Source organism: Oryza glaberrima, chromosome 1 (assembly GCF_000147395.1).
Source record: "Oryza glaberrima chromosome 1, OglaRS2, whole genome shotgun sequence".
Lineage (NCBI taxonomy): Eukaryota > Viridiplantae > Streptophyta > Magnoliopsida > Poales > Poaceae > Oryza > Oryza glaberrima.
The window spans coordinates 6,371,150-6,386,768 of NC_068326.1; the positions used below are offsets into that span (position 1 = coordinate 6,371,150).

Consider the following 15,619-nt stretch of genomic DNA (forward strand, 5'->3'; position numbering starts at 1 on the left):
TCCTCGTCTACAAGCGGTGGCGCCGCCTTATCTCCGACTACGATTTCCTTCTCTGCTTCCGCGCCCACCACCCCGGATCATCCCCTTCTCGTCATCTTCAAGGACAAGCTCCGCTACCTCGTCTCCTGATCCGTCCTTGACCCGCCAGATCTCGTCCCGCTCGACCACACTTCACCCCTGTGGCTCAACGGCGACCGGCGCGACCGCGTCACGAGCCTCCTCAGCTATTGTCGACGGGGATACTCACGGACCGTATTCTGAGGATATTGGGGTATGTTGATACGAGGATCTACACGATACGACATCAAGCACATAAGAGACAGAGATTATATTGGTTTAGGTCTCTCGCAAGGTAATAGCCCTAATCTAGTTTATATGGGATTATGAAGAAAACTACATAGTACAATAGAGAACAACAAAAATCCCGAGACTACCGATAACTACTTGATGAGACCTATCTGCAAGTTGGTTTTCAAGTAGTCCTCTGGATTGCTCCTGCTGTGGTGGGTGTCTTGCACTAAGATTCGATGATATGTATTTATACCGCAGATCACCTTAGTCTCCAAGTAGAACTCAGAGATAACAGACCCCGTATGATACGACAACATCCTTATTTCCACTTTCGTGATCAAACATGAAGCACCAGGGAACGGATATGGCCGGAAGGGCCTTTACCATGCATATACTGACTCGGACACTGACTTTCAGTGTTTGTGGATGTTGAAGGCCGACCCATGGCACGGGGTTTTGGCCCAACCCAAGCACACGACCCGATCTTTGGGCCATGCTTGGGCCTTTGCCTCGGCATGATGGGCCGACCCGGCACGACCTGGTCCAATGATTAGGGAGTTAAATAGAGGAGGGACCAAAATAGACTTATTTCCAGCCATATAATGCATGGCCCAAAGATGGTGATTTCTTTTTTTTTTTTTGAGAACATGATGGTGATTCCGTATGGACTTTGTAGAGGTTCTAGACGGCTTGTTTGGCAACGTGAGGGAAGGGGATTGGGAGTTTATACAAGGGAATTGATGGTGAGATTAAGATAGGAATTTGATTTTTAATCCCAGTATCTTTTTTGATAGAGGTGGTGGAAACTGATAGGGAGTTTAGTTGGAGATTAGGTTATTAATAAAAACGGATGGCTGAGACTTGTTTAGGTAAAGTAAAGGAGGAATTCCCTCCCAATTACCACCACCTACCCATGTATTGAAAAGGAGGGAGTTCCTCCCTCAATTCCTCATCCCCATCCCACCAAAATTCCCATGTATCCCAACCAAACAAAGCAGTTAATAGTCTTATCCTTCTAAACTCCCAATCCCTCCTGAAAACTCCCTCCAACCAAACGGGCCGTCTGTGTATGTAGAATTGTAGACTCCAAGTTACTGTCGTGACTTTTCCAATTTCTCTGGAAGGATTGTGCTTAGTTTCTACTTTTTTTATTTTAAGGGTATTTTTTTTTACACGGCCTCTACATCTAACCGGATATATGCAACCTTTATAAATTATAAACTTAGCCCTCAAATAACCTAATATAAAGTTCGCTCATATGAAAATTTAAACTCAAAACCTTAGAATGCTACTCAGATCACTGCAACCACTAGACTACATGCTCTTTTACGCTTATTTTCTACAATGTCAACTATACGCGAGAGCTACATTTTTGTCTACTTCGTTTTGATCACGTCAACCAGCATTTTGGCTTTTCCATCAACACAAATTATTCTGCAGTGACATGCATGCCTGATTTAAATCTTTGAACAAAATCTCATTTTGGAGAGAGAAACACAATCATTGGCCGAACAGTAAAAACATCATTTTCGAGAGATAAACAGAATCATTTTATCATTTACCTCTACGTGCCACGGCGATGTTAAATCACTGTCATTGGACACAAGCGGATCGAGCCGAGTACACTCGTTCAGACATGGAGCTCTCGTCGCTTGCTGCTCTGTTGCACTCACCCCTCCTCCTCGCCGTGCTCCTGCTCGTCTTCTCATGGCTGATCGTCTCGTCGACCAAGAAGAGGCCTCCTCCGCCCTGCGGCGATGGCGGCCGGCGGCTGCCGCTGCCACCGTCGCCGCCGGGTGTCCCGCTACTCGGGCACCTCCCGCTTCTTGGCACCTTGCCGCACCGGAAGCTCCGGTCGATGGCCGAGGCGCACGGCCCGGTGATGCTGCTGCGGCTCGGCCGCGTGCCCGCCGTCGTGGCGTCGTCGGCGGCCGCGGCTGAGGAGGTGATGAGGACCCGGGACCTGGCGTTCGCGAGCCGGCCCAGGGTGCGCATGGCGGAGCGGCTCTTCTACGGCCGCGACATGGCGTTCGCGCCCTACGGCGAGTTCTGGCGCCAGGCGCGCCGCGTCACCGTGCTCCACCTCCTCAGCCCGCGCCGCGTCCTCTCCCTCCGCGGCGTCCGGGAGCAGGAGGTCGCCGCGCTGCTGGACCGCGTCCGGCGCCGCTGCGGCGGCGGCGGCGAGACCGTGAACCTGAGCGACCTGCTCATGTCCTACGCCCACGGCGTCATCTCCCGGGCGGCGTTCGGCCACGGCGGCGCGCACGGGTTCGACGGCGACGAGGGGGGAGAGAAGCTGAGGAAGCTGTTCGCCGACTTCGAGGGGCTTCTCGGGACGATGACGGTGGGGGAGTTCGTGCCATGGCTGGCGTGGGTGGACAAGCTGACGGGCCTTGACGCCAAGGTGGCGCGCACGTCGGCGGCGATGGACGGCTTGCTGGAGCGTGTCATCGCGGACCACCGCGAGCGGCGGCGCAGCCGCGGCCAGGCGGTCGGCGACGGCGAGGCGGACGCTGATCACCGGGACTTCGTGGACGTGATGCTGGACGTGAGCGAGGCGGAGGAGGGCGCCGGCGCCGGCGCCGGAGGAGTGCTGTTCGACACTGTCGCCATCAAGGCCGTTATCCTGGTACGTACTCCACTTGTTGTGGTACTACTCACTTGCAGATCAGCAGATGCGGTCCCGTTGATTACTTCCTTTGGAATCAAACATAAATAATTTAACATTTTCAAGAAAATATTAATGAAAATTGCCTATCTTTTTTTCAGTCCAGTAAGAATAAATACTAGTTTAAGACATTTTTTTATTGTTTAGAATGAGTTAAGATTCGTGCAGCTACAAACCTTTATTGTTCCTCTCTCTCTGTACGACGCGATTTCGCCACACCGTCGGATCATGAGCCTATCCCCAACCCACCACCACCCTCCAACCTAAACTGACCGGAGCGAGGTGTCCCTGCTCGTCAGTTTTATCATACCGGTTATTCATACAGTAGCAGATGCCATGGCCGCTCTCCTTTTCAACCACTCTAGATCCCACGCTCTCACCGCTAACGCCTGACTTTGTCCACCAGCCTAGCCTCCTTGCCCATAGGTTCATGATCCAACCATTGTTGTGAATATAGAAAAAAAGATCCTCTAGCGGGTCCATATGCATAATTGCATATACATGTGACCCACTGCAAAAGAGAGTCATATGTGCACACCATAGTCCTTTCGGCTGCCCACCACCGGTCCATCGTGTCTTCGCCCATACGCTGGGAGAAAAACCCCTTCTCCACTAGGCTAGTGTCATCGTCACATACTTGTAGTCTGCTAAGCGTGAAGAAAACCTCTTTTCACCCTTACCCCAAAACTCCTGGTCGGCATCATGTCGTTGTTGGAGAAGTGTAAAAGGACACCACTGCTGGGCCGGGAAGAAGACCGGGATCACAAATCTCATGTTAATTTCTTCTCATCCACCCAAAGCTCTAAGCAAACGTCGCTTTCTAGATATTTATACACCTCATTTTCTAGATTTTTATTCATAGAGAGCTATATCTAACACCAAGTCATGCCATTGGATTTGCTTTTTTTCAAAATTAGTGATCTGTGCTGAATATATGCCATCTCAATTTTCTCTGTCACTACTACACAACACTTAATTTTTCATGAAAAATTCCAAGCAATATGATATATACAGGCACAACTAAACATGCCTACTCCCTCTGTTTCATAATATAAGTCTTTTGAACCTTTTTAAGTCACACTTGGTTAAGTTTGATTAAGTTTATAGAAAAAATTAACAATATCTAAAATATGAAATTAGTTTCATTAAATATAGTTTGATAATATGTTTATTTTATGTTAAAAATACTACTACATTTTTTAATTAATTTGGTCAAACTCAACAAAGTTTGATTAGGAAAAAAGAGGAACGACTTATATATGAAACAGAGAAAGTACCACGTGTGACATGCATGAATGAGAGGTTCATCGATCGAGCAGGACATGATGGCCGCCGGCACAGACTCCAGCTTCACCACCACGGAATGGGTCATGGCGGAGCTCATCAACCATCCACGCGTGATGCGCAAGCTGCAGGATGAGATTCGCGCGGTCGTGGGCACATCGAGTGCATCCGCCGCCGCCGCCGCCGCCGCCACCACCGGCGGCGGCCAAGTCACCGAGGACCACCTCGGCGAGCTGCCCTTCCTCAGGGCCGTGATCAAGGAGATGCTCCGGCTGCACGCGCCGGGGCCGCTTCTCCTCCCCCGCGAGACGGTGGAGGACACGGAGCTGCTGGGCTACCGCGTCCCGGCGCGCACGCGGGTGATCATCAACGCGTGGGCCATCGGCCGCGACGCGGCGGCGTGGGGTGATTCCGCGGAGGAGTTCGTGCCGGAGCGGTGGCTCGATGGCGGCGGCGGTGGCGGCGTGGAGTACGCGCAGCAGCTGGGGCAGGACTCCAGGTTTGTGCCGTTCGGCGCCGGGAGGAGAGGCTGCCCCGGCGCCGGGTTCGCCGCGCTGAGCGTCGAGCTGGCGCTCGCCAACCTGCTGTACCACTTCGACTGGGAGTTGCCACCGCCGGCGGCCAGCGGGATCATGGCGACGACGAGATTGGACATGGACGAGCTGTTCGGATTGTCCGTGCGTCTCAAGGCGGATCTGAATCTAGTTGCCAAGCCGTGGTCTCCTGGAGCATCTTAATTAATTTCTCTGTATACTATATCTCATTATAAATTTATTACGTTTTCTATGTGTTTCAAACTTTCATTTGTGTGACTGCGTTGATGCTACTTATGTATGTATGTATGTATATATATGAGTTTGCACAGTGAATGTTTTTGTTTTATAAGTAAAGGAATAGATTTATTCCAATCTCTGCATATACAAGACATGCGTGAAGTAGTTCTAGTTTAATTAAGATCAACAGTGCTAATTAATAAAGTAGCACCCTTTCACAAAATTCAAGCTTGAATGGAAAAAAACACTTAAACACAAAGCCTATTACTTCCTTCGTCGTCTCAGGATTTTGTGATCCTAAAGACAGCATTTTAATTTCCACCTATATTAACTTTTATACTATTTATTTTTCACGTACTAGCTTTTATACTAGTTTATTCTCCTCATTATCATCTTTTATATCACGAGTAGCTGTCCTTTGCTACTTCTTTCAATTTTGTAAAAAAACGATACTAATCCCTTATATTATGAGATAGTAAGAATAGTAAGCATCCACCCACAATTGTAAAAAAAATTGTCACCATACTAAGAATAGTCTCCATTATGTCATACCCACTTTATCCGCTCCCTTGCAGCAAGGCCTAGAAACGAGTTTCTTATGTTCCGCTGAAGATATACCTACGTGTGTGTATAGTATTTTGTGCAGTTAAATTGCCGTCTATAGAATAATCAATTAATAATGGATTTAAGATAAGTAGTATATGCATACATACCTATGTCTGTCTTTTGTAGGAAATTGATGCAGTCTCTGTTATAAGAAATTTTACCGTATGCGAAGTATAAAAAAATTATGTGAATTTGGTATCTTTCTAGTCTGAAATATTGAGAGATACTACATTTTCAATAGAATCATGGTATACTTATTAAGAACAGTAAAATCATTCGTCTAATACTAGACTTATAATCTTTGTTTTAATTTGCAAAAAATGGCCCAGAAGAGTCCGCGTGAAGAACTGAAGACCCAACATACTGAGCCCAATTAACCATCGGCTCTGAAGTCCGAACTCCGAAAATGCAAAGGCAGTAGTCGAGGACTCACAATAATAGGTTATCTCAACTACGGCCTCAAATAAAAACATTTTTTTTCATTCTTTTACAAATATAATTACGATTTTGCTATATATTTATTGACAAATTTTTCCCCAAAAATTTGACAGATGTAATTACAGTATAATCGTAGTGTAATTACACTGTAACTTGCATGTAATTACACTGTAACTATAGTGTAACTTGTATGTAACTTTAAAAAATCTCTTCATAACATGTTATTTTGGTAAAATGGAGGTCGTGGGAACAAATTCTTTCACATATGTGTGTGCTATGATTTGTTTTCTTTCTCACCAAAACAAAAATCTTGTAATAGATCTAATGATTTAAAATTATGTGAAACTTACATATAAGTTACACTGTAGTTACATATAAGTTACAGTGTAATTACATACAAGTTACAATGTAATTACACTACGATTGTACTATAATTACATCTGTCAAATTTTTAGGGAAAAATTTGTCGACAAATGTATAGGTAGTCCCATATAATTATATGCGAACACAAGGCCCATATACACACGTGCACCTTTACCCAAAAGTGAAAAGGTAGCCGGCGCGTACGTGCCGGCAACGCGCACGCCACGCAGATTCTTTTTTTTTCGGATTCTTTTTTCAATGAGTTAACGTAACTGATTCGGTTAGTTAAGGATAATGAATGTATTAAGAGAAGATTTTTTTAATTGAAAATTTTTAAGTTAGATTTGAAAACTTTCGAGTTAAAATTTAAATTTTAAGGTCAAAGTTTGAAAACTTTTAACTCAAATTTTGGAAATTTGTAACTCAAAATTCAAATTTGTAAGATAAATTTAAAAACTTCCAACTCAGATTTAAAAACTTTCAACTCAAGATTGAAAACTTTCAACTCGAGATTGAAAAACTTTTAACTCAGATTTGAAAAACTTTCAACTCAGATTTAAAAACTTTCAACTCAAGATTGAAAACTTTCAACTCGAGATTGAAAAACTTTTAACTCAGATTTGAAAAACTTTCAACTCAGATTTGAAAACTTTCGACTCAAGATAGTTGCATTCAACCTATAGTTGCAGTTGTAAAATTCACCTTTTCTTGTTGAGGAAAGGCGCAGAGCCCCCTTGAATTGGAGATTTACCTGCCATGTCAGAAGAAATTATCATTGATACTCTTCTCTAGAAACAAAAGCCTGTGTGGGTGCCATAACACATACTAAAGAAAATATAGTTAGTGCAGCTGAAAAATCAACAAAAAGGAACAATTAAAATCACAAGATTAACAGAATGGCCATCGTTTGCAGCTGCTTGTGTAATATTGCTTAAAAGTAAATGATCTAACATTTAGGATGAATAAATCATACCCAAACGGAACAAATAGAAACATAAACTTCACTGAACAGATCTTATAAGTTTATTCAGAAGCTTGAAAGGACATGAGATGAAAGATGAGTATGTATGAGATCAAAAGAGCTGTCACAGTAGACGTGCGGCCTCTCATGCAACATTTGGGACTTGTTCTTGAAAGTTCAATGGAATCAAATACATGAACTGCGGTAAAGAACGAATGAGCCAAAGTTTTTTTGTTTTTTTGGAAGTACAGTTTGTGACAAAAACTCAATGGGCCGCTGCATATGCCTTTTACCAATGGGCTATCTGTACGGGTTTGATGTTTCCATTCAGAAGGAAGTACTCCCTCCGTTTTACAATGTAAGACTTTCTAACATTACCCACATACATATAGATATTAATGAATCTGAACACATATATATGTCTAGATTCATTAACATCTAAATAAATATGGACAATGCTAAAAAGTCTTACATTGTGAAACGGAGGAAGTAAACCACAAGATAAATTCTAACAAAAATTCTAACAAGTCTATCTAGAAGAGAATAACAGCTAGTGAGCATATGAATTTGAAAAAAAAAAACTTCTGAAAAGCGTATCCCAGGTGTACATGTGTAAATGAACAATGTAAATATGGCAGCAAACATGCATCTTTTGTTTGAGTCGTATAGTAACTGCAAAAAACTCCTGCCACAGCAATTCTCAAAAATGGTTCAAATCTCATCAGTTATTCTTAATGATCAGACGCCCATACCTCCCATATGCCCTGGCGGAGGCGATGCGATGAAGGGCCGCATGGCATGAGGGTGATGAAGATATTCCTGGCGACGTCTGCAGTGAGGAGCAGATCACCGCTGAAGGCGTCGGCGGCCACCTGGCAACGGGAAGGGATTCGTGCGGCGGGGATCGGTGGCAGATCGGATCACCGCGGAAGGCGTCGGCGGCGACCTGACGTCGGGAGGACTTCGTGCGGCGGGGATCGGTGGACCAGGACGGTGATCGGCGACGACGTGAATCCTGGCAGAGGACAGGTGATGGGGATCGTGTAGGGCGAGCCGGCGGCGGGGATCGGTGGCAGATCGGTGATGCAGATGACGGCGCCGCGGCTGATAGAGAGGGGAGCACTGATGGCGGAGCTCTTTCCGGCGTCAGCGCGTGCGGGAGCGGAATCCTGGCGGTGGCGCAGGTGCTAGTTGGAGAGAGAGAGAGAGAGAGCGTGCGGCAATTCCGCGATTGAGGGAGAGGGGGCGTGCGGTGATTGAGGGAGGTGGGAGGTGGGATCGATCTCCGCCGTTTGGATTTTACCGAGATGATCTGGACCCTTGACGCTTGAGTGATGAATGAAAGAATGAAAAATGAGTGAAACAACTTTTTGAACTATAGGATGTATAAATAAATAAATAATAAGATGAATATGAACATATATACATCGATATCCCTTCTTATCTTATCCATTTGAGAGAGACGGGAGGGAAGAAGAGTTCAACATACAGGCTATCATCACTATTCAATTTGCAGTATCGTCCAGAAATGAAGTACAAAACGTACATGCACCGGAAACGTACGTGTCAAGAGTTCTGCACAGTGTTAAGAGCGAATATAAACTCCTCTTGGTATGTAGTAATAATAGAGCAGATAGATAAACTGCAAACTGGAGGCTCGCACGGATGCACTAGCTGCCCTGTTACTTCCTTTGTAAAATAAAAACTAAATTTTCTATATGAATTTAAGCATGATCTATATTCAGATTTATAAGTCATCTAAATAGTCATATAAAAATTTAAAAAAAAAATAAGATAGATTAATATAAAATATATCACTTTACAAACATGTAAATACCAATTCAACTTCTCTATTCACGTTACTTAATAATAATAAATATAACTATGTATATGCATTAACTATTTTCAGTTTAATTTGTTTTTTGTTTTGTAACTTGTAGAGAAGTTCAATTTAGTTTTATATGTTTATGGAGTGATATATTTCATGCTAACATATGTTATCAAATTATTATAAGCTTTTCTATGACTATTTAAGTAGTATAAAAAAAAGAGGATATCCTTTCTAAAAATGAAAATCCAATTCCTGATATGGACGAATTGATGTCAAAAAATTGATGTCAACCATTCCAGGAGCTGTGCCCACAGATGAAAACCATCATGGATATACATACATACATACATACATACATACATACATATATATATATATATATATATATATATATATATATATATATATATATATATATGGGAGCGTATCCTATGCACACAGGCCCTCACATGTATACACCGTGTACACCAACTAAAAATTATCACAAAAAATTCTAGGAAAATTCATACATATACTTTCAATAGTATTACATCTACGTGCAAAGTCGCATCTTCAAATTCATTCTACATAGAGAATAACAAAAAAGATAAAATTCTGACAAAATTGCAACCTTAAAACTGTCAGATTTTTTGTTTTTTTTGTTACGGCTAAAATATAATGAATTTGACGTTAAGATTTTAACCCTAGGTGTAATACAATTGAAAGTATGTGTATGATTTTTTCTAGATTTTTTGGTGACATTTTTTAGTTGGTGTGCACGTGTGTACACGTGAGGGCCTGTGTGTATAGGATATGTATATATATATATATATATATATATATATATATATATATATATATATATATATATATATATATGATTCAGATGCGTTTAATCTTTACGTTCCCGTTGAAATATTGCCCCAACGGCTGCTGTTGCGTGATCGCATTGCGAATGATGAGAAAATAGTATATCGTAATGGATATGTAATAAATGGGTGGATGTCTATTCGAGCTGTTAACAGTTTCCCATATCGTATATGTCAACCATACCAGGAGCCGTGCCCACAGATTCGTCGCGAAAACCATCATGGATATATATATATGATTCATATGCGTTTAATCTTTACGTTCCCGTTGAAATTGCTCCCACGGCTGCTGTTGCATGATCGCATTGCGAATAATGAGAAAATAGTATATCGTACTGGACATGTAATAAATAGGTGGACGTCTATTCGAGCTGTTAACAGTTTCCCATATCGTATATGTCAACCATGCCAGGAGCCGTGCCCACAGATTCGTTGCGAAAACCATCATGGATATATATATATATATATATATATATATATATATATATATATATATATATATATATATATATATATATATATATATATATATATATATATATATATATATGATTCAGATGCGTTTAATCTTTATGTTCCCGTTGAAATTGCTCCCACTGCTGCTGTTGCATGATCGCATTGCGAATGATGAGAAAATAATATATCGTACTGGACATGTAATAAATGGGTGGACGTCTCTTCGAGTTGTTAAAATAGTTTCCCATATCGTACTCGTACGTGTCGCTCGTGCGACTGCCGCCAAATTTTCCCCAATCCGTTGTACAAGTACATCCTATCCAACACCAAGTGTATTCTCACGCGATCGAGACGTGAGAATCCAAATTGCATAAAATCCACCGATAACCCTGCTGCTGCACGTACTTACGCGGCCACCAAACGAACACCTGTTGCATGCACGCGCGCAAACGGCGGTGTGCAACCATGGCCGTCTCGCTCGTCGTCGTCGTCGTCGTCGTCATCGCCATCGTCGTGCCGCTCCTGTACCTCGTGCTGCTTCCTGCCTGGAAGCCGGCGCGGCGGGACGACGGTGACGGTGGAATGAGGAGGAGGCTTCCGCCGTCGCCGCCGTGGGGGCTCCCGCTGCTCGGACACCTCCACCTGCTCGGCGCCCTGCCGCACCGGGCGCTCCGGTCCCTCGCCGCGGCGCACGGCCCGGTGCTGCTGCTCCGTCTCGGGCGCATCCCCGTGGTGGTCGTGTCGTCGGCGGCCGCCGCCGAGGAGGTGATGCGGACGCGCGACCTGGAGTTCGCGAGCCGGCCCAGGGTCGCCATGGCCGAGCGGCTGCTCTACGGCGGCCGCGACGTCGCGTTCGCGCCCTACGGCGAGTACTGGCGCCAGACGCGCCGCATCTGCGTGGTCCACCTCCTCAGCGCGCGCCGCGTGCTGTCCTTCCGCCGCGTCAGGGAGGAGGAGGCCGCCGCGCTCGTCGCCCGCGTCCGCGCCGCGGGCGGCGCCGTCGATTTGGTCGAGCACCTCACCGCCTACTCCAACACCGTCGTCTCCCGCGCCGTGTTCGGCGACGAGAGCGCGCGTGGCTTGTACGGCGACGTCGACAGGGGGCGCGTGCTGAGGAAGCTGTTCGACGACTTCGTGGAGCTACTCGGGCAAGAGCCGATGGGGGAGCTCCTGCCATGGCTCGGGTGGGTGGACGCTTTGAACGGAATGGAGGTGAAGGTGCAGCGCACATTTGAGGCGCTGGACGGCATCCTCGAGAAGGTGATCGACGACCACCGTCGCCGCCGCCGTGAGGTCGGTAGGCAGATGGACGACGGCGGCGGCGGCGATCACCGGGATTTCGTGGACGTGTTGCTCGACGTCAACGAGACGGACATGGACGCTGGTGTTCAGCTCGGCACGATCGAAATCAAGGCCATTATACTGGTACGTATGAATCGGGCATATATGCTACTATACTTAAAAAAAAATATCCGTGCGTTGGAACAAATGAAAAAGAAATTCGATTATAAAATACGCTTTTCATACATAACCATATCAATGATAATATTTGTATCGGTTGTTATAGCTAAGACATATCATAAGAAAAACGGGAACATATTCAATGTAATGGTCCAACCTCGACGGTGGTAACCTTATCAATGGCTACTTTACCCAAAAGAATTGGATTATTTATCTAGTAAAATGCATATAATCTGAAATACTCTTTCAATCTAATTCTTTCAACCAATAATAATAGGATCAATCAAATCGACACGGCCTCTATGGTCAACTCTAAACAAAAAATAGAGCCACCGTGCACTCTTCTCTAAATAATAATTAAAAACATATTTTTTTTATTATTTTCATATGATACGTTATAAAGAATAGTAGCTATATTTAACAAAGTAGTCTAATAATTATCTATAGACGGGCATAACCTCCAAGACAATAGATGAGGGAGCAAAAGTCGTGTAAGAGATGGAAACAATCTATGGATTCTATCCTACCCAAGCATCCATTAATTTGATCTCGTTCGGAGAAAGAAAAGGCTCAAGCAAGACTTATTTTAGATCAGAACATCAGAACATTCAACAAATGCTTTGTAAAAACCAAACCGACATCGTAGACCTGACGATATAAATGTTACAATTTTTTTCCTCGAATCAGATGTTTTCTTCGAAATAGGAAAGTTTTTTTCGCATTGCATGGTTCGAAACAGATTTTCTTTCATAAATCGTGGTTTTTTCTCGCATTGAGTTGGACAGTTCTTTTATAAATGGTGGTTTTTCCCGCGTTGAGTTGGACGGTTTTCTCAAACTATTCTTTTAGAAACGGCGTTTTTTTTCTTGCTTTGAGTAGGAAATTTTTTTATCCGTATTTTTTTTATAAACAACGATCTTTTCTGACAGTTTTTTTAGCGTTTTTTTTTCTGAACAGAAATTTTATAAACAGTGGTTTTTTATTGTGTACAGTCGGATGGTTTTTTATTCATAGTTTATATAAACAATGATTTTTTTCTGAAAGTTTTTTGGAGTATTTTTGTTGCAAATTTGTTTATAAACATGGTTTTTTTTGTTGTCGTTGAGTCGGACGGTTTTGTTATAAGTGGTGGTTTTTTTCTCGCGTTGAATAAGACGGTTTTGTTATACTGGTGGTTTTTTTCGATCCGGATATTTTATAAACACCGATTTTTTCTAATAGTTTTTTCTCAGAGGATTTTTTTCTGCATGTGTTTTTTGTTATCTTTACATAGACTGAAACTTTTTTTTTCTTTTTAAGTAGTAGAAGTATAGATTAGTCTGCTTTGATTTTTTTTTCTCGTAGACAATTTTTTTTAAGTTTAACCAAGTTTATAGGAAAACATATCAATATTTTCAGCATAAAACAAATATATTATAAAAAATATTAAATGTTAATTTAACGGGAACTAATTTGGTGTTGTAGATGTTGCTAATTTTTTTTATAAACTTGCCCAAATTTAAAGAAGTTCAAAACAAAACAGGGGTAGTACTTTCTTGACAAATAAGTACTCCTATCAAAATTTTACATTACTATTTGGGAAACATGAAAAAAAATTGAAAGGACATTCCTAAGACAGTAAAAGAGTTCGCCCGTAGTAGATCTCATACAACGGGGAAACTCTTTTATTGTCTTTAAGGGATGTCCTCTCAATCTTTTTCATGTTTCCCAAATAGTAATGTAAAAATTTGATAAAATAGTTTATCATGCTATATATATCACTCCATGAACACATAAGTTTAAATTTAACTTCTACAACTTAAAAAAAATCAAATATGATTGTGAGCACATGTATTCTAGTTAGAGGTGAATTTGATATATGTTTTACAATTTATGGAGTAATGGAGATCGAATTTGAACTTCCATATTTCTGAAGTGATATACAACATATTAATAAATCTTGCCAATTTTTTCAATATTTTATAATTATTTAGATGACATGTAGGAACGAGAAAACATCCCCTCAAGGGATTAGAATCCATTTGTTGTACTATGTTCCACTAGTTGATTTGTTTCTGGTGTCGACACTGATGTGAGCAGGACATGTTCGCGGCGGGCACGGACACCACAACGACAGTGATAGAATGGGCCATGGCGGAGTTGATCACCCATCCGGATGCAATGCGCAACGCACAGGACGAGATCAAGGCGGTCGTCGGCATCACCAGCCACATCACCGAGGACCACTTGGACAGGCTACCTTACCTCAAGGCTGTACTTAAGGAAACGCTCCGGCTGCACCCGCCGCTCCCACTACTTGTGCCACATGAACCGTCATCAGATGCCAAGATCCTGGGCTATAGCATCCCGGCACGCACTCGAATAGTGATCAACGCGTGGACTATCGGCCGTGACCAGGCGACATGGGGAGAGCATGCGGAGGAGTTCATACCTGAGAGATTCCTGGAGAGTGGCTTGGACTACATAGGGCAAGACTTTGTGCTAGTGCCATTTGGTGCCGGTAGGAGGGGGTGTCCTGGGGTCGGGTTCGCTGTGCAAGCCATGGAGATGGCATTGGCGAGCTTGCTGTACAATTTTGACTGGGAGACGAGAGTGGTGGATAGGAGAAGCGAGTTTGGGACTTCATCACTAGACATGAGTGAGATGAATGGGCTTTCAGTCCGTCTCAAGTACGGACTACCCCTCATTGCTATATCGCGCTTTCTTTAATATAAAAGGGATTGTATGTATTTATGTTGCCACATTAAATAAAATAAAAAAATTTAACATGAGTTTCACGATATAATTCCATCTTTAGTTGTAGATTTCATGTATTTTAGTATTGACATTATAAATTTCAAACCTTACGCCATAGTTTTTCCCCTAATATATATATATATATATATATATATATATATATATATATATATATATATATATATATATATAGGGACGCGCTAAACCGCGTATGGGGTGCGTAATAACTAAACTACTCCCCTCACAGCACCCCCTCCCCCAACCCCACCCCCACCCCGTCCCCCGTCCCCCCTCCCCCCACCCACCCACCAATCCCCTGCACCATTTCAAAATAAGTAAAGTTATTACTAAAGCTTAGAAAATGGCACATTACACTATAAGTAAATTAGTTACTATACGTATAAATTTGATGGTGCAACCATCCGCACTCCCCACCCGCCACCCACCACCCCCGCACCCCACCCCCTCCCAGTCGTCGCACACATGCCGCACAAAGTCAAGATTGGATTGTTAGTAACAATATTACTAGCAATATCTTTAGTTTCTGTGAGTAAAGTAGTTACTTGATTATGTTGTTCTGATCTGTCAGTAAATGAGTTGCTGATGATTCTTTGGTTTGATTCCGCACTAACCAACCGTGAAAGATTTTTAGTTTGTGTGGGTAAAGTAGTTACTGATGGTATTGTCTGTCATTAAAGGAGTTACTGAAGATTATTTGATTTGCTTCCGCACTAACCAACCGAGTAATATTTTTTAGTTTGTGTGAGTAAAGCAGTTACTTAATTATGATGTTTGGTCTAGCAGTAATGGAGTTACTGAGGATTATTTGGTTTGCTTCCGCAATAACGAGCCGAGTAACGCGTGTGTCACACCTGTAACCTCTGAAGGTTTGACTTAGTAACT

At 43.0% G+C, this 15,619-nt stretch overlaps 2 protein-coding genes across 2 annotated transcripts; both read left to right on the forward strand.

The window, feature by feature from the left end:
* The first annotated feature begins 1,870 nt into the window (after positions 1 to 1,870).
* LOC127761269 (cytochrome P450 71A1-like) lies at positions 1,871 to 5,133 on the forward strand. The gene is made up of 2 exons (XM_052285543.1): positions 1,871 to 2,920; positions 4,279 to 5,133. Exons 1-2 carry the CDS (start codon positions 1,871 to 1,873, stop codon positions 4,978 to 4,980), a joined length of 1,752 nt encoding a protein of 583 aa, XP_052141503.1. The 3' UTR covers positions 4,981 to 5,133.
* Positions 5,134 to 10,736: 5,603 nt separating this feature from the next.
* Positions 10,737 to 14,750, forward strand: LOC127759802 (cytochrome P450 71A1-like). The gene is made up of 2 exons (XM_052284027.1): positions 10,737 to 11,944; positions 14,060 to 14,750. Exons 1-2 carry the CDS (start codon positions 10,955 to 10,957, stop codon positions 14,687 to 14,689), a joined length of 1,620 nt encoding a protein of 539 aa, XP_052139987.1. The 5' UTR covers positions 10,737 to 10,954; the 3' UTR covers positions 14,690 to 14,750.
* Positions 14,751 to 15,619: the final 869 nt, after the last annotated feature.

Bases quoted from the DNA above. Each gene is read 5' to 3' on its own strand.
- LOC127761269 (XM_052285543.1), top strand. From the start codon at position 1,871: ATGTTAAATCACTGTCATTGGACACAAGCGGATCGAGCCGAGTACACT. The intron at 2,921-4,278 runs GTACGTACTCCA...TCGATCGAGCAG, and splicing joins CCATCAAGGCCGTTATCCTG to GACATGATGGCCGCCGGCAC.
- LOC127759802 (XM_052284027.1), top strand. From the start codon at position 10,955: ATGCACGCGCGCAAACGGCGGTGTGCAACCATGGCCGTCTCGCTCGTC. The intron at 11,945-14,059 runs GTACGTATGAAT...TGATGTGAGCAG, and splicing joins AAATCAAGGCCATTATACTG to GACATGTTCGCGGCGGGCAC.